Source organism: Harpegnathos saltator, unplaced genomic scaffold (assembly GCF_003227715.2).
Source record: "Harpegnathos saltator strain DR-91 unplaced genomic scaffold, Hsal_v8.6 scaffold45, whole genome shotgun sequence".
Taxonomy (NCBI): domain Eukaryota; kingdom Metazoa; phylum Arthropoda; class Insecta; order Hymenoptera; family Formicidae; genus Harpegnathos; species Harpegnathos saltator.
In genome coordinates, this window is record NW_020230261.1 from 891,605 (window position 1) to 918,385 (window position 26,781).

A 26,781-nucleotide genomic window follows, 5' to 3' on the forward strand; every position below is an offset into this window, starting at 1 on the left:
GAAACTCATGTAAATGCATATTAACTGTATAAATGATTTCGTTTCTAAAGCAAAAGCGAGAACGATTTTACCACATAGCAGAGCTGTGTCATACTGACTAAAATTGTAATCAGCTTACGAAGTAAGAACACCTTACAAAGGAATATAAGAAATCAAAGCAGTACACTACGTATATAACACGTATGTATATATTACATGCTCCTTCAATGAATATCTGATGATGAAAAATTATCTCCTTCTTATTAAACTGTTTCGAAAAATTACATTACGTTCGTACAACTTTTTTTTTAATAACTCTTTAATAAACAATGAGCAACGGCTAAAACTTTTGATTGTGACTCAGAAGGGTCTCCTTGATAAAATATCCAACAGACAAGGTCATCAGAGGTGGGTGCCTTAAACACAAGATTTACCAAATTTTGTTTCTTCAACTTAGCTCGATTAATATTTGAAATAATAAAAAAGTTTTTCGAGAGAATGCTGTCTCTTTTGAAGGGATCTATCGAATGTGTGTTACTACATTCAATATAATTTCTGTTAAGTTAATATATCTGTTAGTATATCTGTTACTATATTTGTTAAGAATTTTAAAGTTGCTACGATTTCAAGCATTTGCTTTTCTTAGGAAGGACATCTAACGTTCAGGATATCGCGGGTCCGTCGCGAGAGAGAACGCATCTCGGTCGATCGCGAGAATTCAAGGATTAAAAATCGAATCGGAAGAACGAAAAAGGTATTATGAGACTCCGTTTTTGTCTATTTTGACTTCGTTTATTTCGACAATTTTTCCCTTCCCACCAATTAGCTGTTGTTCATTTACAATGCATCATTGAAGTAACTAGAGATGATTCTGTGAATCAACAGAATTTTATACGGTCAACTTGAAAAAGGATCCGGTTTACGCTTTATTCCACTTCGGTTTATTCGACTTCGTCAAAGAGATATATAATTGGAAAAGCGCAACTGGTAATTTTCTGTCCGTGTTCGTGACCAGTGGCTCCACTTTTGGTTACTGCAATTGAAAGAACATTGAGCAATTATGACAATTATATTTCTGAGGGTATTAATAAAATATAAATTACCGTCATCATAACACTTGAGATAGATTATTTTCGCCAATTTTCTTGTGTCGGCGTCTGATATTAAGTCCACAAATGATTGGAAAGCTGCCTCCTTTATGCTCTCGCCTTTCTCGTTAAGCAGCTGAAATAGATGATTTAATAATACGTTACGTCAAATGTTATAATTACTAAAAATGGTGTCTAAATAATTACAAAATTAACAAGAATCAAAATTGATAAAATCATAAAATTAATGCGTGTGTGTGTCTGATAAAATAACTTTCCTTAGAAATTCCTACTTATGTTCTGTGTATTTTGAGATATTATTCTCCTAAAATAAGCCAGATATAAAATGTAGAGATAGTTCAATTATTTAAATTCAGAATATTTTCTATCTATATACGGGATGTCCGGGATCTTTTGGAAATGGAAAATTGTGAAGATTAATGAGATAAACCTGAGAAGAAAAGTCAAGTATTACTTTACAAAAATTGCAATAGTTACTAAGTTATTAATGATTGATGAATGATGAAAATGATCACATCTAGAAGATCTCTTAATTGATAACTTGAAAATTTGCGTACTTATTCGCAAAATAGTAATGTTTTGTCCAAAATGACCTAATCTACAATTATATGATGACTATTGTGCCCAGCGAAAGGTTCAAGGATCAGGGTTCAAAGTTCAATATACTCAGGTCTATCGCCAGATTCATATATATATATGTATGTATGTATGTATGTTTATATATAAATGTATGTAAGTATGTATTGCATATACGTATGAATTTCAAACATAAGTATACGTACCCCATACATATCTACCGCGCACAAGGCCGTGTCGAGATTAACCTCAGCTGCAAAGCAAAAATTAACAGATGTACTAATACAATTGGTAAATTTTTAGAACCATTTCTTTATTAAAAATAGGACGAATTAAATTGTTATCGTGCTATCCTTAAGACTAATGCAAATTATGTAAAACATGATTACAGTGTCCAAAAGAAATGCAAATCAATAATTTATCAGGTTTGTCAAAATACCCGTTTAGTTTTATAAATTTACATTTACTGTGTTGAATCTAGTCATTTTAATTCTCTCTCCTTATTTAGTTACATGTTATAATTAAAAGCTTAATGTTGAAGCTCAGTGGCTAATGGGTCAGTTATATTAATTGTCACATTATATGTTATTATCTATCCATTCATATATTTTTCTATCGTAAAACGATAGAACCGATTACATAGAAAATTTTTCAAATCAAACAGAACGTTCTAACTGGTTCAGTGATACAAGTGCATTATAATATAATAAAAAAGTCGAATTTTCGAAAATCGTGATGAAAAAATCGAATATCTGGATACAATTCTGGTTATTCTAAAATAATTAAATTATGATATAAATTCATCATAAAGAGGTAATTTATTTTTCATAATATTAATTTCTTAATATGATTAATTTTAATACTTACGTGGCGACTTGCCCAGTTGCTTGTTGCACTTCGAAAGGTCTTCATGGAATTTTCGCGCCATGTTTGCGTCAAAACCGTAAGCCATCGCCTGATATACATAATGACGGCCACATATGTAGAAAACTATTACGTATTGTTTTAACAATTGAATGCCATCACGATATCGATCAACTTATAACTTGTCCCGATGTTTGCATTCACAAGAAGCAACATCATCGTCTTGTTCGATTTTATATTTATTATCATTTATTATTTTTATTTGAAATATTCCCTCATACTTACAATGATAGCCAACACACCCACAGTAATCAGCAAAGTCTTCATTCTGAATTCCTCGAGTATACACAAAATGGTACAAAAATCTGTGGCACGAGGGCTTTTTATAGCGCACTGAATAACACCAAAGCAGTAGCTGCGTATTTATAAAGAATTTGATAACGCACACCCAGATATGTTGTTAGATAACAAGAATACATGTTATTTACCTTGCCTAATTCATGATACTAAAAAATAGCGTCGGCTTTACGAAAACAACATTATGGCAAAAAAGAATTATACATGTGCCTTGCGTTTTGAAACATAAATACTCTCTTATCATAAATCCGCTCTTGATTTATTTTGGTTTAGTTTACTTTTCATTATTTATATGAGACTTGCTTGAATGATAACGAGATATTATCCAGGTCACTAAATTCTGCCATAGAATACTGCAGGAATTTTAGAACTTTCAATATCCCATCAAAAATAAAAATCATTTTGTTGGAAACAAATAAATACAATGTTAAGTGCATCTTACGGAGCCATTTTTGTTAATATCTCAAAAAATACAAGTACGGACAACATCCGTCATCGAATCTAAGTTTGTTTCAATGTCAATGGAAAACAATTCAAAAGGAGCATTAACGTATTTAAAAATTTTGGGTAAAACCCCTGTTTAGGAGACCCACATCCGATGACCTTGCTGTTATATATATTATCAAGGACACCCTCCTGAGTGACAATCAAAAGGTTTTAGCCGTCGATCATTGTTTATTAAAATTAATTAACAGAAGAAATTTCATAATAGAATGTAATTTTCGGACACTGTGTACATATTTAAGGAATGAGCACATGCTATACATGATTCTTTCTGCCTGTACATGAATATATTCATCGATTACTGACCTGTAACTTCATCTGTTCTTTTAGTCCAAAAAATTTTTTTGGTAATTATGCAGAAATAGGGACCATCTCCCGATGTCAATAATTTTCACATATTATCAAAGTTCTGTAATGTTGTTCTGTAATGGTAATGTTCTGAAAGTTTTAACCCGGCTCATTGTTTATATCAAAGTTAGGAACAAATGAAATTCCATAAATTTTTTCATACAGATAATCCAAATACAGTGTATATGTACAAATGTAGGAAACAGTACATACAGGGTGTACCAAAAGTATGGGAACGGTCGAATATTCATAAACTATGCATTTTAGAAAGAAATGTTTCAGACAAAAATTATTTGTTCGAGCGGGGATATAAGATGGTGTCATTGGATTCACCTTGAGTGAACGTCCCAAAGTTTAAACGGAGTTCAACTTTGTTCTTTTTAATGGAACCCCCTATTTTTTATGGCATATTCTGTAGCTCATCTCTTCTAACTATCTCGAGAGCTTTCCAAAACACTATACATATGTTATGTTTTATTGAGTATTTTCCCAGTTATGGGGCTTGAAAGTTACAATACCGCCGGCATTAGCCAAGGTGTACTGGTGAAGGTTGCACGATCGGATTTACACTTTTTGTGCCTGTGTGTCACAGCAGAGATAAGGACACCACAGTTCGTCACTCCCGTAGTATTTTATTACTCCAAATCCTCTATGCTGTATGTGTGTGCGTGCATGTGTCTATATGTGTGTGGTTTAGGTTGAATAAGTGTTCCAAATTGGCCTCCGTCTGCGGCGTGACAATCGCCTAGCTGTAGATAAAAATTATTTAAAACATTTCGTCTCATCCCTGCCAAGATAAGGTCGATTTGGTGTATTATACGTTTCCTAAGGTCCGCAAGGTTGGCAGGTTTTGTTTCGTATACAATGTTTTTAAGATATCCCCAAAGAAATAATCGACAGGAGGAAGATCTGGTGATCTAGCAGGCCACTCTATTTGACCACGTCTTCCTATCCATCGATTTGAAAAAGTATTATTCAAAAATTAACGTACTGCTACTTTATAGTGGGCTCTTAGCGTTATCTGGGGAGAGGAAAATGTCGTAAGCATAGACTGTCAGGTAGCTCGTTGGACCAGAGCAGTCGCCCGACAAGCAAAAGGGCCGGGTTCGATTCCCCGGTCTTAGCGACTACCGCGCACCCGATATTTTTCTCTCTTCGGAACGAAATAAGACGCAGGTCCAGGACGGGAACGTCCCGCTGCCATCTGGGTACCATCGCGCCCTCCTTCTTTCATGGTCCTCCTGCACCATCTTGTTGGGACCAAATATTTTCTATGTTCCCATCAAACATATTTTCAAAAGCGGGTATGACTTTATTTTGCAATAGTTCATGATACATCGCCGCGTTCAAATTCCCATTAATGGAGAATGGTCCGACAATACCACGTTCGCAAAAACCCGCCCAAACGTTAAGTTTTTGGGGATACTGCGTGCGGATATCATACATCCAGTGAGGATTTTCATCACCCCAATATAGGCAATTATGCCGATTTATCGCTCCATTCAATTGAAAAGAAGCTTCGTCGAAAAAAATGATGTGATCGGAAAAGTTATTATTATCATCGTATCGACACATCATTTCGTCGCAGAATTCATTTCTTCGATCATAATCATCTTCCTATAGTTCCTGAGTGATGCTAATTTTCAAAGGATGCTATTTCTCTTTCACTAAAATACGATGAATGGACATTGTATTAATCTCATGCGTCTGTGCTGCCTTCCTCAAACTAGAATGAGGACTTTCGACAAATGTTTGCATCACTTTGAAACTCTTATCCAAGTTTGTCGCTAATTTTGGTCTGCCAGTGCGTTGTCGATCCTTGACAGATGTTGTTTCATCAAATCGGCTGGCCGTTATCTGGACTGTAGACTTCGAAATCGGTGTACGATCTGGATAAGTGTTGTTAAATAAAGCAGCTACTTGTTCATAGGATCTAACGCGGTTACCATGTGCTCGCATCATCAGTAAAGTAATTCTTTCTCTTTCAGATAATACCATTCTGGATGCCACTGAAATTTCAGTCAGTTACTTGATAGTGTGTCGTAATACGAAGTGCTGAATGTATCCAGGCTAAGAAAACGTTCAACTACAGGTCAAATCAGAACGATTAATGTAGCAAGATATTTATTGGAGAAGAACTATGAAAAGTATAATAACCTCGGTATTTGAATCTTCTCCTAGTCTACGGTCCACATTCGTTGAATCTTCTGTCGATTATTTTCAGAAAGAATTACTGCGAATGATGCGAGGATATGGTAACCACGTTAGATCTTTTGAATAAGTAGCTGCTTATCTCTGCTGTGACACACATACACACACACACATACACACACACACACGCATACAAAAGGTGTACATCGGATTGTTCAATCTCTACGCAGTACACCTTGGCTAATACCGGCGATATTGTAATTTTCAAACCTCATAACTGGGAAAATACTCAATAAAACGTAACTTATGTATAGTGTTTTGGAAAGCTCTCGATATGGTTTGAAGAGATGAGCTACAAGAATATGCTATGAAAAATAGGGGGTTCCATTGAAAAGGACAAAGTTGAACTCCGTATAATCTTGGAACGTTCACTCAAGGTCAATCCAATGACCCCATCTTATATCCCCCCTCGAACCAAATAATTTTTGTCTGAAACATTTCTTTCTAAAATGCATAGTTTATGAAATATTCGACCGCTTCTAGACTTTTGTTACACCCTGTATAAGCGAGAGACGGGCTTCGCCCCTCCCTTTTACCCGCTCCCCGAATAAATCCTAACCTAACTTAACTTATTACATCCTTATATGAAAAGATTTCCTTAAAACCCACAACGCCTAATTATATGCAGATATAATAAGTTAAATTGGGTTAGATGATAGGTCTTAAGAAAACTTGTTCAACAATGTCCAAAAATATATAAAGGTGCAATAAGTTAGGTTAGGTTAGGATTTGTTTGAAGGGGAGCGGGAGAAAGGCAAAGCCCTTCTCCCGTTTATATGTACTGTTTAACATTGTTTAATGTATATTGTGTCTAAAGAAAATGAGCACTATCTATAAAATTCTACATTGAAATCATGTGTTACATTTAGAAACTCATGTAAATGCATATTAACTGTATAAATGATTTCGTTTCTAAAGCAAAACCGAGAACGATTTTACCACATAGCAGAGCTGTGTCATACTGACTAAAATTGTAATCAGCTTACGAAGTAAGAATACCTTACAAAGGAATATAAGAAATCAAAGCAATACACTACGTATATAACACGTATGTATATATTACATGCACCTTCAATGAATATCTGATGATGAAAAATTATCTCCTTCTTATTAAACTGTTTCGAAAAATTACATTACGTTCGTACAACTTTTTTTTTAATAACTCTTTAATAAACAATGAGCAACGGCTAAAACTTTTGATTGTGACTCAGAAGGGTCTCCTTGATAAAATATCCAACAGACAAGGTCATCAGATGTGGGTGCCTTAAACACAAGATTTACCAAATTTCGTTTCTTCAACTTAGCTCGATTAATATTTGAAATAATAAAAAAATTTTTCGAGAGAATGCTGTCTTTTTTGAAGGGATCTATCGAATGTGTGTTACTACATTCAATATAATATCTGTTAAGTTAATATATCTGTTAGTATATCTGTTAATATATCTGTTAAGAATTTTAAAGTTGCTACGATTTCAAGCACTTGCTTTTCTTAGGAAGGACATCTAACGCTCAGGATATCGCGGGTCCTTCGCGAGAGAGAACGCATCTCGGTCGATCGCGAGAATTCAAGGATTAAAAATCGAATCGGAAGAACGAAAAAGGTATTATGAGACTCCGTTTTTGTCTATTTTGACTTCATTTATTTCGACAATTTTTCCCTTCCCACCAATTAGCTGTTGTTTATTTACAATGCATCATTGAAGTAATTAGAGATGATTCTATGAATCAACAGAATTTTATACGGTCAACTTGAAAAAGGGTCCGGTTTACGCTTTATTCCACTTCGGTTTATTCGACTTCGTCAAGGAGATACATAGTTGGAATACAGCAATTGGTAATTTTCCGTCCTTGTTCGTCACCAGTGGCGCCACTTTTAGTTACTGCAATTGAAAGAACATTGAGCAATTATGACAATTATATTTCCGAGGGTATTAATAAAATATAAATTACCGTAATCATAACACTTGTGACAGATTATTTTCGCCAATTTTCTTTTGTCGTCGTCTGAAATTAAGTCCACATATGCTTGTAAAACTGCCTCCTTTCTGAACTCGCCTTTCTCGTTACGCAACTGAAATCGATGATTTAATAAAACGTTACGTTAAATGTTATAATTACTAAAAATGGTGTCTAAATAATTACAAAATTAACAAGAATCAAAATTGATAAAATCATAAAATTAATGCGTTTGGGTATCTGAGAAAATAACTTTTTTTAGAAATTCCAACTTATGTTTTGTATATTTTGAAATATTATTCTCCTAAAACAAGCCAGATATAAACTGTAGAGATAGTTCAATTATTTAAATTCAGAATATTTTCTATATATATACGGGATGTCCGGAATCTTTTGGAAATGAAAAATTGTAAAGATTAATGAGATAAACCTAAGAAGTATAGTCAAGTATTACTTTACAAAAATTGTAATAGTTATAAAGTTATTAATGATTGATGAATGATGAAAATGATCACATCTAAAGGCTCTTTTAGTTGATAACTTGAAAATTTGCGTACTTATTCGCAAAATAGTAATTATTTTGTCCAAAATGACCTAATCTACAATTATGTGACGACTACTGTGCTCAGCGAAAGGTTCAAGGATTAGGGTTCAAAGTTCAATATACTCATGTCTATCGCTAGATTCATATATATATATATATATATATATATATACATATATATATATGTATATATATATATATATATATGTATGTATATATGTATATTTATATATAAATGTATGTAAGTATGTATTGCATATACATATGTATTTCAAATATAAGTATACGTACCCCATACATATCTACCGCGCACAAGACCGTGTCGACATTAGCCTCAGCTGTAAAGCAAAAATTAACAGATGTACTAATACAATTGGTAGATTTTTAGAACCATTTCTTTATTAAAAATAGGACGAATTAAATTGTCATCGTGCTATCCTTAAGACTAATGCAAATTATGTAAAACACGAATACAGTGTCCAAAGAATTGCAAATCAATAATTTATCAGGTTTGTCAAAATACCCGTTTAGTTTTATAAATTAACATTTACTGTGTTGAATCTAGTCATTTTAATGCTCTCTCTTTATTTAGTTACATGTTATAATAAAAACTTAATCTTGAAGCTCAGTGGCTAATGGGTCAGTTATGTTAATTGTCACATTATATGTTATTATCTATCCATTCATATATTTTTCTATCGTAAAACGATAGAACCGATTACATAGAAAATTTTTCAAATCAAACAGAACGTTCTAACTGGTTCAGTGATACAAGTGTATTATAATATAATAAAAAAGTCGAATTTTCGAAAATCTTGATGAAAAAATCGAATATCTGGACACAATTCTGGTTATTCTAAAATAATTAAATTATGATATAAATTCATCATAAAGAGGTAATTTATTTTTCATAATATTAATTTCTTAATATGATTAATTTTAATACTCACGTGGCGACTTGCCCAGTTGCTTGTTGCACTTCAAAAAGTCTTCATGGAATTTTCGCGCCATGTTTGCGTCAAAACCGTAAGACATCGCCTGATATACATAATGATGTCCAAATATATAGAAAACTGTTTCGTATTGTTTTAACAATTGAATGCCATCACGATATCGATCAACTTATAACTTGTCCCGAAGTTTGCATTCACAAGAAGCAACATCATCGTCTTGTTCGATTTTATATTCGTCATTTATTATTATTTATTTGAGATATTCCTTCATACTTACTATGATAGCCGCCAACACACCTACAATAATCAGCAAAGTCTTCATTCTGAATTCCTCGAGTATACATAAAATGGTACAAAAATCTGTGGCACGAGAGGCTTTTTATAGCGCACTGAATAGCACCAAAGCAGTAGCTGCGTATTTATAAAGAATTTGATAACGCACACCCAGATATGTTGTTAGATAACAAGAATACATGTTATTTACCTTGCCTAATTCATGATACTAAAAAATAGCGTCGGCTTTACGAAAACAACGTTATGGCAAAAAAGAATTATACATGTGCCTTGCGTTTTGAAACATAAATACTCTCTTATCATAAATCCGCTCTTGATTTATTTTGGTTTAGTTTACTTTTCATTATTTATATCAGACTTGCTTGAATGATAATGAGATATTATCCAGGTCACTACATTTTGCCATAGAATAGCGTCCGTGATTCTTTAAGATTTCATTTCTGCAGAAATTTTAGAACTTTCAATACCCATCAAAAATAAAAATCATTTTGTTGGAAACAAATAAATACAATGTTAAGTGCATCTTACGGAGGCATTTTTGTTAATATCGTCAAAAAATACAAGTATCGGACAACATCCGTCATCGAATCTAAGCTTGTTTCAATGTCAATGGAAAACAATTCAAAAGGATGCATTAACGTATTTAAAAATTTTGGGTAAAACCCCTGTTTAGGAGACCCACATCCGATGACCTTGTCTGTTATATATATTATCAAGGACACCCTCCTGAGTGATCCAAATAATTTTTGTCTGAAACATTTCTTCCTAAAATGCATAGTTTATGAAATATTCGACCGTTTCTAGACTTTTGTTACATCCTGTATAAGCGAGAGACGGGCTTCGCCCCTCCCTTTTACCCGCTCCCCGAATAAATCCTAACCTAACTTAACTTATTGCATCCTTATATGAAAAGATTTCCTTAAAACCCACAACGCCTAATTATATGCAGATATAATAAGTTAAATTGGGTTAGATGATAGATCTTAAGAAAACTTGTTCAACAATGTTCAAAATATATGAAGGTGTAATAAGTTAGGTTAGGTTAGGATTTGTTTGAGGGGTGCGGGAGAGAGGCAAAGCCCTTCTCCGGTTTATATGTATTGTTTAACATTGTTTAATGTATATTGTGTCTAAAGAAAATGGGCTCTATCTATAAAATTCCACATTGAAATCATGTGTTACATTTAGAAACTCATGTAAATGTATTTAACTGTATAAAGTATTTCATTTCTAAAGCAAAAGCGAGAACGACTTTACCACATAGCAGAGCTATGACATACTTACTAAAATTGTAATGAGCTTACGAAGTAAGAGTGCCTTACAAAGGAATATAAGAAATCAAAACATTACACTACATATATAACACGTATGTATATATTACATGCTCCTTCAATGAATATCTGATGATGAAAAATTATCTCCTTCTTATTAAACTGTTTCGAAAAATTACACTACATTCGTCAACTTTTTTTTTAATAACTCTTTAATAAACAATGAGCAACGGCTAAAACGTATCGATTGTGACTCAGGAGGGTCTCCTTGATAAAATATCTAACAGACAAGGTCATCGGAGCTAGGTCCCCTGAACAGAAGATTTACCAAATTTTGTTTCTTCAACTTCGCTCGATTAATATTTGAAATAATAAAAAAATTTTTCGAGAGAATGCTGTCTTTTTTTAAGGGATCTATCGAATGTGTGTTACTACATTCAATTTAATATGTTCCTATTAAGAATTTTAAAGTTGCTACGATTTCAAGCATTTGCACTTCTTAGGAAGGACATCTTACGCTCAGGATATCGCGGGTCCGTCGCGAGAGAGAACGCATCTCGGTCGATCATGAGAATTCAAGGATTAAAAATCGAATCGGAAGAACGAAAAAGGTATTATGAGACTCCGTTTTTGTCTATTTTGACTTCATTTATTTCGACAATTTTTCCCTTCCCACCAATTAGCTGTTGTTCATTTACAATGCATCATTGAAGTAATTAGAGATGATTCTATGAATCAACAGAATTTTATACGGTCAACTTGAAAAAGGGTCCGGTTTACGCTTTATTCCACTTCGGTTTATTCGACTTCGTCAAGGAGATACATAATTGGAAACAGCAACTGACAATTTTCCGAGCGTGTTCGTTACCAGTGGCTCCACTTTTAGTTACTGCAATTGAAAGAACATTGGAGCAATTATGACAATTATATTTCCGAGGGTATTAATAAAATATAAATTACCGTCATCATAACACTTGAGATAGATTATTTTCGCCAATTTTCTTTTGTCGTCGTCTGAAATTAAGTCCACAAGTGCTTGTAAAACTGCCTCCTTTCTACTCTCGCCTTTCTCGTTATGGAGCTGAAAGAGATGATTTAATAATACGTTACATCAAATGTTATAATTATTAGGTTAATCGGAAAGTTCCGTCCGTTTAACGACAAGTAGCTATAGCTAGAACTTTTGTCAACCTGTAATGTCTAAACGAAGCTTAATAGTTTGTTTTGACATCTGTCAATAACATTCAGTACATAAAAGTATACGTTTTCATCAATAACATTATTCTTCACTGCATCGAAAATATTGAAATTTGAGCCAAATAAGCGTCATTTGCGCAAAGTGTTAATATTTTGCTTCATTTGGAGGAAAAACTGCAGTTGAAGCTCATCGAATGCTTGTAGAAGTTTATAGTGATAAAACATGCAGAGAATGGTTTCGATGCTTTAAAATTGGTGATATTGATGTAACGGACAAAATGCGTTCTAGACAGCCAAGAGTATTCGAAGACGAAGAATTGCAAACATTGGTGGACGAAGACCCATGTCAAACGCAAAAGCGACTTACAGAAACATTAAATTGTGCTCAATCTGTCATTTCCGATCGTTGGAGAGTCTTAGGAAAGGTTTACAAGGAAGGAAAATTAGTCCCATATGAACTGAAGCCAAGAGACATTGAAAGGCGAAAAAACACCTGCGAAATTCTGCTCGCTAGGCAACAAAGAAAGGGGTTTTCACATCGTATCATCACTGGGCATGAAAAATGAATTTATTTTGACAATCCCAAACATCGAAAAACTATTTGCGATTCCGGCCAACCCTCAACATCGACGCCAAAGCGGAATATCCACGGAAAGAAGGCAATGCTCTGTATTTGGTAAGATCAGAAGAGTGTGCTGTACCATGAGCTGTTGAAAAGCAGTCAAACAGTCACAGGGGATCTCTGCAGAGGACAAATGATTCGTTTGAGCCGAGCATTGCACGAAAAACCAACGAGAATACCAACGAGACAGCATAAAGTGATTTTGCTTTATGACAACGCTCGGCCATACGTCACAAAATTTGTCAAAAAAAAAACGTTAAAAGCACTTCGCTGAGAAGTGTTACAGGGGTAACCCATGCGGCTTATTGACCAGACTGTGCCCCTTCCGACTATCACTTGTTTCGGTCGCTGGCACACGCACTTGCTAAAAAACGCTTCAATACTTATGAAAATGTCGAAAAATGGGTCTCTGACTGGATAGCCTCCGAAGGATGGATCATTCTTTCGCCGCGGAATTCGCTGACCGAAAGATGGGAAAAAGTCATCGCTAACGATGGACAATACTTTGATTGATGTACTTTCTCATTTTGTTTTTTAAATAAAGCCATACATTTTGCAAGAAAACAGACGGAACTTTCCGATTGACCTAATACTAAAAATGGTGTCTAAATAATTACAAAATTAACAAAAATCAAAATCAATAAAATCATAAAATTAATGCGTGTGTGTGTGTGTCTGATAAAATAATTTTTTCTAGAAATTCCAACTCATGTTCTGTATATTTTGAAATATTATTCTCCTAAAACAACCTAAATATAAAATGTAGAAAAAGTCCAATTATTTAAATTCAAAATATTTTCTATATATATACAGGATGTACGGGATGTTTTGTAAACGAGAAATTGTGAAGGTTAATGAGATGAAACTAAGAAGAAAAGTCAAGTAGTAATTTACAAAAATTGCAATAGTTATTAATGCAATAGCAATTAAGTTATTAATGATTGAAAATGACCACATCTAGAGGCTCTTTTAATTAATAACTTGAAAATTTGCGGTTTTTATTTACAAAATAATAATTGTTTTGTCCAAAATGGCCTAATCTACAATTGTATGACAACTATTGTGCCCAGCGACAGGTTCAAGGAACAGGGTTCAAAAATGCAATATACTCATATCTACCGCTAGATTCATATATATATATTTATATAAATGTATGTATGTATATATATATATATATATATATAATGTATGTATGTATGTATTGCATATACGTATATGTTTCAAATATAAATATATACTCGTATATACTTCAAATATGAATATACGTACCCGGACATATCTGACACGCACAAGGTCGTGTTGACATTAATCTCAGCTGTAAAGCAAAAATTAACAGATGTTCTAGATCTGCAATTGCTAGAATTTTACAATAATTTCTTTATTAAAAATAGGACGAATTAAATTGTCATTGTGCTATCATTAAGACAAAAATGCAAATTATGTAAAGTACGAATGCAGTGTCCAAAAAATAGCAACAATCAATAATTTATCAGATTTGCCAAAATATCCATTTCGTTTCATGAATTTACATTTACTGTGTTGAATCTAGTCATTTTAATGCTTTCTCTTTATTTAGTTAAATGTTATAATTAAAAGCTTAATGTTGAAGCTCAGTGGCTAATGAGTCAATTATATTAATTGTCACATTATATGTTATTTCTATCCATTCATATATTTTTCTATCGTAAAACGATAGAACCGATTACATAGAAAATTTTTCAAATCAAACAGAACGTTCTAACTGGCCCAGTGATACAAGTGCATTATAATATAATAAAAAAGTCGAATGATCGAAAATCATGATGAAAAAATCGAATATCTAGACACAATTCTGGTTATTGTAAAATAATTAAATTATGATATAAATTCATCATAAAGATGTAATTTATTTTTTATAATATGTACTTCTTAATATGATTAATTTTAATACTCACGTGGCGACTTGCCCAGTTGCTTGTTGCACTTCAGAAAGTCTTCATGGAATTTTCGCGCTATGTTTGCGTCAAAACCGTAAGCCATCGCCTGATATACATAATGACGGTCAAATATGTAGAAAACTATTTCGTATTGTTTTAACAATTGAATACCATCACGATATCGATCAACTTATAACTTGTCCCGATGTTTGCATTCACAAGAAGCAACATCATCGTCTTGTTCGATTTATATTTATTATCATTTATTATTTTTATTTGAAATATTCCCTCATACTTACAATGATAGCCGCCAACACACCCACAGTAATCAGCAAAGTCTTCATTCTGAATTCCTCGAGTAACACAAAATGGTACAAAATCTGTGGTACGATTTTATTGCGCACTGAGTGACAAAGCTGTAGCTGCGTATTTATAANTCGTTGGACCAGAGCAGTCGCCCGACAAGCAAAAGGGCCGGGTTCGATTCCCCGGTCTTAGCGACTACCGCGCACCCGATATTTTTCTCTCTTCGGAACGAAATAAGACGCAGGTCCAGGACGTGAACGTCCCGCTGCCATCTGGGTACCATCGCGCCCTCCTTCTTTCATGGTCCTCCTGCACCATCTTGTTGGAACCAAATATTTTCTATGTTCCCATCAAACATATTTTCAAAAGCGGGTATGACTTTATTTTGCAATAGCTCATGATAGATCGCCGCGTTCAAATTCCCATTAATGGAGAATGGTCCGACAATACCACGTTCGCAAAAACCCGCCCAAACGTTAAGTTTTTGGGGATACTGCGTGCGGATATCATACATCCAGTGAGGATTTTCATCACCCCAATATAGGCAATTATGCCGATTTATCGCTCCATTCAATTGAAAAGAAGCTTCGTCGAAAAAAATGATGTGATCGGAAAAGTTATTATTATCATCGTATCGACACATCATTTCGTCGCAGAATTCATTTCTTCGATCAAATCATCTTCCTATAGTTCCTGAGTGATGCTAATTTTCAAAGGATGCTATTTCTCTTTCACTAAAATACGATGAATGGACATTGTATTAATCTCATGCGTCTGTGCTGCCTTCCTCAAACTAGAATGAGGACTTTCGACAAATGTTTGCATCACTTTGAAACTCTTATCCAAGTTTGTCGCTAATTTTGGTCTGCCAGTGCGTTGTCGATCCTTGACAGATGTTGTTTCATCAAATCGGCTGGCCGTTATCTGGACTGTAGACTTCGAAATCGGTGTACGATCTGGATAAGTGTTGTTAAATAAAGCAGCTACTTGTTCATAGGATCTAACGCGGTTACCATGTGCTCGCATCATCAGTAAAGTAATTCTTCCTCTTTCAGATAATACCATTCTGGATGCCACTGAAATTTCAGTCAGTTACTTGATAGTGTGTCGTAATACGAAGTGCTGAATGTATCCAGGCTAAGAAAACGTTCAACTACAGGTCAAATCAGAACGATTAATGTAGCAAGATATTTATTGGAGAAGAACTATGAAAAGTATAATAACCTCGGTATTTGAATCTTCTCCTAGTCTACGGTCCACATTCGTTGAATCTTCTGTCGATTATTTTCAGAAAGAATTACTGCGAATGATGCGAGGATATGGTAACACGTTAGATCTTTTGAATAAGTAGCTGCTTATCTCTGCTGTGACACACATACACACACACACATACACACACACACACGCATACAAAAGGTGTACATCGGATTGTTCAATCTCTACGCAGTACACCTTGGCTAATACCGGCGATATTGTAATTTTCAAACCTCATAACTGGGAAAATACTCAATAAAACGTAACTTATGTATAGTGTTTTGGAAAGCTCTCGATATGGTTTGAAGAGATGAGCTACAAGAATATGCTATGAAAAATAGGGGGTTCCATTGAAAAGGACAAAGTTGAACTCCGTATAATCTTGGAACGTTCACTCAAGGTCAATCCAATGACCCCATCTTATATCCCCCCTCGAACCAAATAATTTTTGTCTGAAACATTTCTTTCTAAAATGCATAGTTTATGAAATATTCGACCGCTTCTAGACTTTTGTTACACCCTGTATAAGCGAGAGACGGGCTTCGCCCCTCCCTTTTACCCGCTCCCCGAATAAATCCTAACCTAACTTAACTTATTACATCCTTATATGAAAAGATTTCCTTAAAACCCACAACGCCTAATTATATGCAGATATAATAAGTTAAATTGGGTTAGATGATAGGTCTTAAGAAAACTTGTTCAACAATGTCCAAAAATATATAAAGGTGCAATAAGTTAGGTTAGGTTAGGATTTGTTTGAAGGGGAGCGGGAGAAAGGCAAAGCCCTTCTCCCGTTTATATGTACTGTTTAACATTGTTTAATGTATATTGTGTCTAAAGAAAATGAGCACTATCTATAAAATTCTACATTGAAATCATGTGTTACATTTAGAAAACTCATGTAAATGCATATTAACTGTATAAATGATTTCGTTTCTAAAGCAAACCGAGAACGATTTTACCACATAGCAGAGCTGTGTCATACTGACTAAAATTGTAATCAGCTTACGAAGTAAGAATACCTTACAAAGGAATATAAGAAATCAAAGCAATACACTACGTATATAACACGTATGTATATATTACATGCACCTTCAATGAATATCTGATGATGAAAAATTATCTCCTTCTTATTAAACTGTTTCGAAAAATTACATTACGTTCGTACAACTTTTTTTTTAATAACTCTTTAATAAACAATGAGCAACGGCTAAAACTTTTGATTGTGACTCAGAAGGGTCTCCTTGATAAAATATCCAACAGACAAGGTCATCAGATGTGGGTGCCTTAAACACAAGATTTACCAAATTTCGTTTCTTCAACTTAGCTCGATTAATATTTGAAATAATAAAAAAATTTTTCGAGAGAATGCTGTCTTTTTTGAAGGGATCTATCGAATGTGTGTTACTACATTCAATATAATATCTGTTAAGTTAATATATCTGTTAGTATATCTGTTAATATATCTGTTAAGAATTTTAAAGTTGCTACGATTTCAAGCACTTGCTTTTCTTAGGAAGGACATCTAACGCTCAGGATATCGCGGGTCCTTCGCGAGAGAGAACGCATCTCGGTCGATCGCGAGAATTCAAGGATTAAAAATCGAATCGGAAGAACGAAAAAGGTATTATGAGACTCCGTTTTTGTCTATTTTGACTTCATTTATTTCGACAATTTTTCCCTTCCCACCAATTAGCTGTTGTTTATTTACAATGCATCATTGAAGTAATTAGAGATGATTCTATGAATCAACAGAATTTTATACGGTCAACTTGAAAAAGGGTCCGGTTTACGCTTTATTCCACTTCGGTTTATTCGACTTCGTCAAGGAGATACATAGTTGGAATACAGCAATTGGTAATTTTCCGTCCTTGTTCGTCACCAGTGGCGCCACTTTTAGTTACTGCAATTGAAAGAACATTGAGCAATTATGACAATTATATTTCCGAGGGTATTAATAAAATATAAATTACCGTAATCATAACACTTGTGACAGATTATTTTCGCCAATTTTCTTTTGTCGTCGTCTGAAATTAAGTCCACATATGCTTGTAAAACTGCCTCCTTTCTGAACTCGCCTTTCTCGTTACGCAACTGAAATCGATGATTTAATAAAACGTTACGTTAAATGTTATAATTACTAAAAATGGTGTCTAAATAATTACAAAATTAACAAGAATCAAAATTGATAAAATCATAAAATTAATGCGTTTGGGTATCTGAGAAAATAACTTTTTTTAGAAATTCCAACTTATGTTTTGTATATTTTGAAATATTATTCTCCTAAAACAAGCCAGATATAAACTGTAGAGATAGTTCAATTATTTAAATTCAGAATATTTTCTATATATATACGGGATGTCCGGAATCTTTTGGAAATGAAAAATTGTAAAGATTAATGAGATAAACCTAAGAAGTATAGTCAAGTATTACTTTACAAAAATTGTAATAGTTATAAAGTTATTAATGATTGATGAATGATGAAAATGATCACATCTAAAGGCTCTTTTAGTTGATAACTTGAAAATTTGCGTACTTATTCGCAAAATAGTAATTATTTTGTCCAAAATGACCTAATCTACAATTATGTGACGACTACTGTGCTCAGCGAAAGGTTCAAGGATTAGGGTTCAAAGTTCAATATACTCATGTCTATCGCTAGATTCATATATATATATATATATATATATATATACATATATATATATGTATATATATATATATATATATATGTATGTATATATGTATATTTATATATAAATGTATGTAAGTATGTATTGCATATACATATGTATTTCAAATATAAGTATACGTACCCCATACATATCTACCGCGCACAAGACCGTGTCGACATTAGCCTCAGCTGTAAAGCAAAAATTAACAGATGTACTAATACAATTGGTAGATTTTTAGAACCATTTCTTTATTAAAAATAGGACGAATTAAATTGTCATCGTGCTATCCTTAAGACTAATGCAAATTATGTAAAACACGAATACAGTGTCCAAAGAATTGCAAATCAATAATTTATCAGGTTTGTCAAAATACCCGTTTAGTTTTATAAATTAACATTTACTGTGTTGAATCTAGTCATTTTAATGCTCTCTCTTTATTTAGTTACATGTTATAATAAAAACTTAATCTTGAAGCTCAGTGGCTAATGGGTCAGTTATGTTAATTGTCACATTATATGTTATTATCTATCCATTCATATATTTTTCTATCGTAAAACGATAGAACCGATTACATAGAAAATTTTTCAAATCAAACAGAACGTTCTAACTGGTTCAGTGATACAAGTGTATTATAATATAATAAAAAAGTCGAATTTTCGAAAATCTTGATGAAAAAATCGAATATCTGGACACAATTCTGGTTATTCTAAAATAATTAAATTATGATATAAATTCATCATAAAGAGGTAATTTATTTTTCATAATATTAATTTCTTAATATGATTAATTTTAATACTCACGTGGCGACTTGCCCAGTTGCTTGTTGCACTTCAAAAAGTCTTCATGGAATTTTCGCGCCATGTTTGCGTCAAAACCGTAAGACATCGCCTGATATACATAATGATGTCCAAATATATAGAAAACTGTTTCGTATTGTTTTAACAATTGAATGCCATCACGATATCGATCAACTTATAACTTGTCCCGAAGTTTGCATTCACAAGAAGCAACATCATCGTCTTGTTCGATTTTATATTCGTCATTTATTATTATTTATTTGAGATATTCCTTCATACTTACTATGATAGCCGCCAACACACCTACAATAATCAGCAAAGTCTTCATTCTGAATTCCTCGAGTATACATAAAATGGTACAAAAATCTGTGGCACGAGAGGCTTTTTATAGCGCACTGAATAGCACCAAAGCAGTAGCTGCGTATTTATAAAGAATTTGATAACGCACACCCAGATATGTTGTTAGATAACAAGAATACATGTTATTTACCTTGCCTAATTCATGATACTAAAAAATAGCGTCGGCTTTACGAAAACAACGTTATGGCAAAAAAGAATTATACATGTGCCTTGCGTTTTGAAACATAAATACTCTCTTATCATAAATCCGCTCTTGATTTATTTTGGTTTAGTTTACTTTTCATTATTTATATCAGACTTGCTTGAATGATAATGAGATATTATCCAGGTCACTACATTTTGCCATAGAATAGCGTCCGTGATTCTTTAAGATTTCATTTCTGCAGAAATTTTAGAACTTTCAATACCCATCAAAAATAAAAATCATTTTGTTGGAAACAAATAAATACAATGTTAAGTGCATCTTACGGAGGCATTTTTGTTAATATCGTCAAAAAATACAAGTATCGGACAACATCCGTCATCGAATCTAAGCTTGTTTCAATGTCAATGGAAAACAATTCAAAAGGATGCATTAACGTATTTAAAAATTTTGGGTAAAACCCCTGTTTAGGAGACCCACATCCGATGACCTTGTCTGTTATATATATTATCAAGGACACCCTCCTGAGTGATCCAAATAATTTTTGTCTGAAACATTTCTTCCTAAAATGCATAGTTTATGAAATATTCGACCGTTTCTAGACTTTTGTTACATCCTGTATAAGCGAGAGACGGGCTTCGCCCCTCCCTTTTACCCGCTCCCCGAATAAATCCTAACCTAACTTAACTTATTGCATCCTTATATGAAAAGATTTCCTTAAAACCCACAACGCCTAATTATATGCAGATATAATAAGTTAAATTGGGTTAGATGATAGATCTTAAGAAAACTTGTTCAACAATGTTCAAAAATATATGAAGGTGTAATAAGTTAGGTTAGGTTAGGATTTGTTTGAGGGGTGCGGGAGAGAGGCAAAGCCCTTCTCCGGTTTATATGTATTGTTTAACATTGTTTAATGTATATTGTGTCTAAAGAAAATGGGCTCTATCTATAAAATTCCACATTGAAATCATGTGTTACATTTAGAAACTCATGTAAATGTATTTAACTGTATAAAGTATTTCATTTCTAAAGCAAAAGCGAGAACGACTTTACCACATAGCAGAGCTATGACATACTTACTAAAATTGTAATGAGCTTACGAAGTAAGAGTGCCTTACAAAGGAATATAAGAAATCAAAACATTACACTACATATATAACACGTATGTATATATTACATGCTCCTTCAATGAATATCTGATGATGAAAAATTATCTCCTTCTTATTAAACTGTTTCGAAAAATTACACTACATTCGTCCAACTTTTTTTTTAATAACTCTTTAATAAACAATGAGCAACGGCTAAAACGTATCGATTGTGACTCAGGAGGGTCTCCTTGATAAAATATCTAACAGACAAGGTCATCGGAGCTAGGTCCCCTGAACAGAAGATTTACCAAATTTTGTTTCTTCAACTTCGCTCGATTAATATTTGAAATAATAAAAAAATTTTTCGAGAGAATGCTGTCTTTTTTTAAGGGATCTATCGAATGTGTGTTACTACATTCAATTTAATATGTTCCTATTAAGAATTTTAAAGTTGCTACGATTTCAAGCATTTGCACTTCTTAGGAAGGACATCTTACGCTCAGGATATCGCGGGTCCGTCGCGAGAGAGAACGCATCTCGGTCGATCATGAGAATTCAAGGATTAAAAATCGAATCGGAAGAACGAAAAAGGTATTATGAGACTCCGTTTTTGTCTATTTTGACTTCATTTATTTCGACAATTTTTCCCTTCCCACCAATTAGCTGTTGTTCATTTACAATGCATCATTGAAGTAATTAGAGATGATTCTATGAATCAACAGAATTTTATACGGTCAACTTGAAAAAGGGTCCGGTTTACGCTTTATTCCACTTCGGTTTATTCGACTTCGTCAAGGAGATACATAATTGGAAAACAGCAACTGACAATTTTCCGAGCGTGTTCGTTACCAGTGGCTCCACTTTTAGTTACTGCAATTGAAAGAACATTGAGCAATTATGACAATTATATTTCCGAGGGTATTAATAAAATATAAATTACCGTCATCATAACACTTGAGATAGATTATTTTCGCCAATTTTCTTTTGTCGTCGTCTGAAATTAAGTCCACAAGTGCTTGTAAAACTGCCTCCTTTCTACTCTCGCCTTTCTCGTTATGGAGCTGAAAGAGATGATTTAATAATACGTTACATCAAATGTTATAATTATTAGGTTAATCGGAAAGTTCCGTCCGTTTAACGACAAGTAGCTATAGCTAGAACTTTTGTCAACCTGTAATGTCTAAACGAAGCTTAATAGTTTGTTTTGACATCTGTCAATAACATTCAGTACATAAAAGTATACGTTTTCATCAATAACATTATTCTTCACTGCATCGAAAATATTGAAATTTGAGCCAAATAAGCGTCATTTGCGCAAAGTGTTAATATTTTGCTTCATTTGGAGGAAAACTGCAGTTGAAGCTCATCGAATGCTTGTAGAAGTTTATAGTGATAAAACATGCAGAGAATGGTTTCGATGCTTTAAAATTGGTGATATTGATGTAACGGACAAAATGCGTTCTAGACAGCCAAGAGTATTCGAAGACGAAGAATTGCAAACATTGGTGGACGAAGACCCATGTCAAACGCAAAAGCGACTTACAGAAACATTAAATTGTGCTCAATCTGTCATTTCCGATCGTTGGAGAGTCTTAGGAAAGGTTTACAAGGAAGGAAAATTAGTCCCATATGAACTGAAGCCAAGAGACATTGAAAGGCGAAAAAACACCTGCGAAATTCTGCTCGCTAGGCAACAAAGAAAGGGGTTTTCACATCGTATCATCACTGGGCATGAAAAATGAATTTATTTTGACAATCCCAAACATCGAAAAACTATTTGCGATTCCGGCCAACCCTCAACATCGACGCCAAAGCGGAATATCCACGGAAAGAAGGCAATGCTCTGTATTTGGTAAGATCAGAAGAGTGTGCTGTACCATGAGCTGTTGAAAAGCAGTCAAACAGTCACAGGGGATCTCTGCAGAGGACAAATGATTCGTTTGAGCCGAGCATTGCACGAAAAACCAACGAGAATACCAACGAGACAGCATAAAGTGATTTTGCTTTATGACAACGCTCGGCCATACGTCACAAAATTTGTCAAAAAAAAAACGTTAAAAGCACTTCGCTGAGAAGTGTTACAGGGGTAACCCATGCGGCTTATTGACCAGACTGTGCCCCTTCCGACTATCACTTGTTTCGGTCGCTGGCACACGCACTTGCTAAAAAACGCTTCAATACTTATGAAAATGTCGAAAAATGGGTCTCTGACTGGATAGCCTCCGAAGGATGGATCATTCTTTCGCCGCGGAATTCGCTGACCGAAAGATGGGAAAAAGTCATCGCTAACGATGGACAATACTTTGATTGATGTACTTTCTCATTTTGTTTTTTAAATAAAGCCATACATTTTGCAAGAAAACAGACGGAACTTTCCGATTGACCTAATACTAAAAATGGTGTCTAAATAATTACAAAATTAACAAAAATCAAAATCAATAAAATCATAAAATTAATGCGTGTGTGTGTGTGTCTGATAAAATAATTTTTTCTAGAAATTCCAACTCATGTTCTGTATATTTTGAAATATTATTCTCCTAAAACAACCTAAATATAAAATGTAGAAAAAGTCCAATTATTTAAATTCAAAATATTTTCTATATATATACAGGATGTACGGGATGTTTTGTAAACGAGAAATTGTGAAGGTTAATGAGATGAAACTAAGAAGAAAAGTCAAGTAGTAATTTACAAAAATTGCAATAGTTATTAATGCAATAGCAATTAAGTTATTAATGATTGAAAATGACCACATCTAGAGGCTCTTTTAATTAATAACTTGAAAATTTGCGGTTTTTATTTACAAAATAATAATTGTTTTGTCCAAAATGGCCTAATCTACAATTGTATGACAACTATTGTGCCCAGCGACAGGTTCAAGGAACAGGGTTCAAAAATGCAATATACTCATATCTACCGCTAGATTCATATATATATATTTATATAAATGTATGTATGTATATATATATATATATATATATAAATGTATGTATGTATGTATTGCATATACGTATATGTTTCAAATATAAATATATACTCGTATATACTTCAAATATGAATATACGTACCCCGGACATATCTGACACGCACAAGGTCGTGTTGACATTAATCTCAGCTGTAAAGCAAAAATTAACAGATGTTCTAGATCTGCAATTGCTAGAATTTTACAATAATTTCTTTATTAAAAATAGGACGAATTAAATTGTCATTGTGCTATCATTAAGACAAAAATGCAAATTATGTAAAGTACGAATGCAGTGTCCAAAAAATAGCAACAATCAATAATTTATCAGATTTGCCAAAATATCCATTTCGTTTCATGAATTTACATTTACTGTGTTGAATCTAGTCATTTTAATGCTTTCTCTTTATTTAGTTAAATGTTATAATTAAAAGCTTAATGTTGAAGCTCAGTGGCTAATGAGTCAATTATATTAATTGTCACATTATATGTTATTTTCTATCCATTCATATATTTTTCTATCGTAAAACGATAGAACCGATTACATAGAAAATTTTTCAAATCAAACAGAACGTTCTAACTGGCCCAGTGATACAAGTGCATTATAATATAATAAAAAAGTCGAATGATCGAAAATCATGATGAAAAAATCGAATATCTAGACACAATTCTGGTTATTGTAAAATAATTAAATTATGATATAAATTCATCATAAAGATGTAATTTATTTTTTATAATATGTACTTCTTAATATGATTAATTTTAATACTCACGTGGCGACTTGCCCAGTTGCTTGTTGCACTTCAGAAAGTCTTCATGGAATTTTCGCGCTATGTTTGCGTCAAAACCGTAAGCCATCGCCTGATATACATAATGACGGTCAAATATGTAGAAAACTATTTCGTATTGTTTTAACAATTGAATACCATCACGATATCGATCAACTTATAACTTGTCCTGATGTTTGCATTCACAAGAAGCAACATCATCGTCTTGTTCGATTTTATATTTATTATCATTTATTATTTTTATTTGAAATATTCCCTCATACTTACAATGATAGCCGCCAACACACCCACAGTAATCAGCAAAGTCTTCATTCTGAATTCCTCGAGTATACACAAAATGGTACAAAAATCTGTGGTACGATTTTTATTGCGCACTGAGTGACAAAGCTGTAGCTGCGTATTTATAAAGAATTTGATTACGCACACCAAGGTAACATGTTAGATAACATGTTATTTACCTTACCTAATTTATGTTACTAAAAAATAGGTAGGCTTTGCGAAAACAATGGGATGGCAGAAAAGGATTAAACACGTGCCTTGCGTTTTGAAACATAAATACTCTCTTATCATAAATCCGCTCTTGATTTATTTTGGTTTAGTTTACTTTTCATTGTTTATATCAGACTTGCTTGAATGATAATGAGATATTATCCAGTTCACTAAATTTTGCCATAGAATAGCGTCCGTGATTCTTTAAGATTCCATTTTTGCAGGAATTTTGGAACTTTCAATATCCATCAGAAATAAAAATCATTTTGTTTAAAACAATATAGAATGTTAAATCTTATGGAACCATTTTTGTTAATAACATCCAAAGATACTCTAAGTATCAGACAACATCCGTCATCGAATGTAAGCTTGTTTCAATGTCAATGGAAAGCAATTCGTACATTTAGTTTAAAAAACAAGGATGCGTCAACGTATTTAAAAATTTTGTTTCCTCAACTTTGCTCGGTTAATATTTGAAATAATAAAAACAATTTTCGAGAGAATATTGTGTCTTCTTAAGGGACTTATCGAATGTGTTACTATATTCAATGTATGTTGCTATTAAAAATTTCAAAGTTGTGTTCGATTTCGAGCACTTGCAATTTTCTTAGGAAGGACATGTAATGTCTAATTGTGCTGTAAGTCGTATCCTGCTGAGAACAGATATGAATTTTCGCGGAGGGTTTATCCGGGCATGTATCATTCGACGACACGTCACTGATAAATTGCGTCAATCCGGGGTTTCTCACGGGCACGGTATCGCTTGTGCATGACCGGAAAAGCCTGTTTTTCGACACGCTCGAGCGCTAATCCACGAGCGCGAGCGGATCCGGCATGATGTATATCAAACGGTATCGTTCTCGCGGGCTCGCGCAACATCGGCTGCTTGATCTGGACGAACGTTCGAACCTGATGACACACCTCCGAGCGCATTTCCGGTTGCTCGCGGGCGGCTTGTTCTCTGTCGCGCGCGCACGCACGCAATTACGTAAAGGGCAACGCCTAGGACAACATTTTGGCGCGGTCGCCGTCGCCGTCGGAAGAATAAATAAGTTATTCTTATAACGCACGCAGGAGAGTGGAAAATCAGCGATTACATCAAAAACGGACTCGACGATTCGCCAAAATCTCTCTCTCTCTCTCTCTCTCTCTCTCTCTCTCTCTCTCTCTCTCTCTCTCTCTCTAAATTTCTTCAAGTGAAATTTTATTCAAACAA

The 26,781-nt window shown here is 33.7% G+C and overlaps 3 protein-coding genes and 1 long non-coding RNA gene across 7 annotated transcripts; all 4 read right to left on the minus strand.

The window, feature by feature from the left end:
- Window positions 1-748: 748 nt before the first annotated feature.
- Window positions 749-2,901, minus strand: LOC112589266 (uncharacterized). The gene is made up of 5 exons (XM_025301859.1): window positions 2,814-2,901; window positions 2,532-2,619; window positions 1,871-1,917; window positions 1,083-1,203; window positions 749-1,012 (listed from the first exon to the last, which is right to left on the minus strand). The coding sequence occupies exons 1-5, from the start codon at window positions 2,853-2,855 to the stop codon at window positions 921-923; spliced, it is 390 nt and encodes a 129-aa protein (XP_025157644.1). The 5' UTR covers window positions 2,856-2,901; the 3' UTR covers window positions 749-920.
- Window positions 2,902-7,565: 4,664 nt separating this feature from the next.
- On the minus strand, window positions 7,566-15,049 carry LOC112589265 (uncharacterized). 2 transcript variants are annotated; one of them, XM_025301857.1, is made up of 5 exons: window positions 15,001-15,049; window positions 9,399-9,486; window positions 8,740-8,786; window positions 7,899-8,019; window positions 7,566-7,828 (listed from the first exon to the last, which is right to left on the minus strand). In XM_025301857.1, the coding sequence occupies exons 1-5, from the start codon at window positions 15,043-15,045 to the stop codon at window positions 7,737-7,739; spliced, it is 393 nt and encodes a 130-aa protein (XP_025157642.1). In that variant the 5' UTR covers window positions 15,046-15,049; the 3' UTR covers window positions 7,566-7,736. The 2 variants fall into 2 exon arrangements, with proteins under 2 accessions (XP_025157642.1, XP_025157641.1); XM_025301856.1 differs by lacking the exon at window positions 15,001-15,049 and adding an exon at window positions 9,679-9,808.
- Window positions 11,594-12,073, minus strand: LOC112589267 (uncharacterized). The gene is made up of 2 exons (XR_003113410.1): window positions 11,927-12,073; window positions 11,594-11,855 (listed from the first exon to the last, which is right to left on the minus strand). It is a non-coding gene; the product is annotated as an uncharacterized LOC112589267 (long non-coding RNA).
- Window positions 15,050-17,901: 2,852 nt separating the features above from the next.
- Window positions 17,902-25,469, minus strand: LOC112589260 (uncharacterized). 3 transcript variants are annotated; one of them, XM_025301825.1, is made up of 5 exons: window positions 25,344-25,457; window positions 19,737-19,824; window positions 19,078-19,124; window positions 18,235-18,355; window positions 17,902-18,164 (listed from the first exon to the last, which is right to left on the minus strand). In XM_025301825.1, the coding sequence occupies exons 1-5, from the start codon at window positions 25,386-25,388 to the stop codon at window positions 18,073-18,075; spliced, it is 393 nt and encodes a 130-aa protein (XP_025157610.1). In that variant the 5' UTR covers window positions 25,389-25,457; the 3' UTR covers window positions 17,902-18,072. The 3 variants fall into 3 exon arrangements, with proteins under 3 accessions (XP_025157610.1, XP_025157609.1, XP_025157611.1); XM_025301824.1 differs by lacking the exon at window positions 25,344-25,457 and adding an exon at window positions 20,017-20,146; XM_025301826.1 differs by lacking the exons at window positions 17,902-18,164; window positions 18,235-18,355; window positions 19,078-19,124; window positions 19,737-19,824 and adding exons at window positions 21,934-22,196; window positions 22,267-22,387; window positions 24,395-24,441; window positions 25,062-25,149 and having other exon boundaries at window positions 25,344-25,469.
- Between the last annotated feature and the right edge of the window lie 1,312 nt (window positions 25,470-26,781).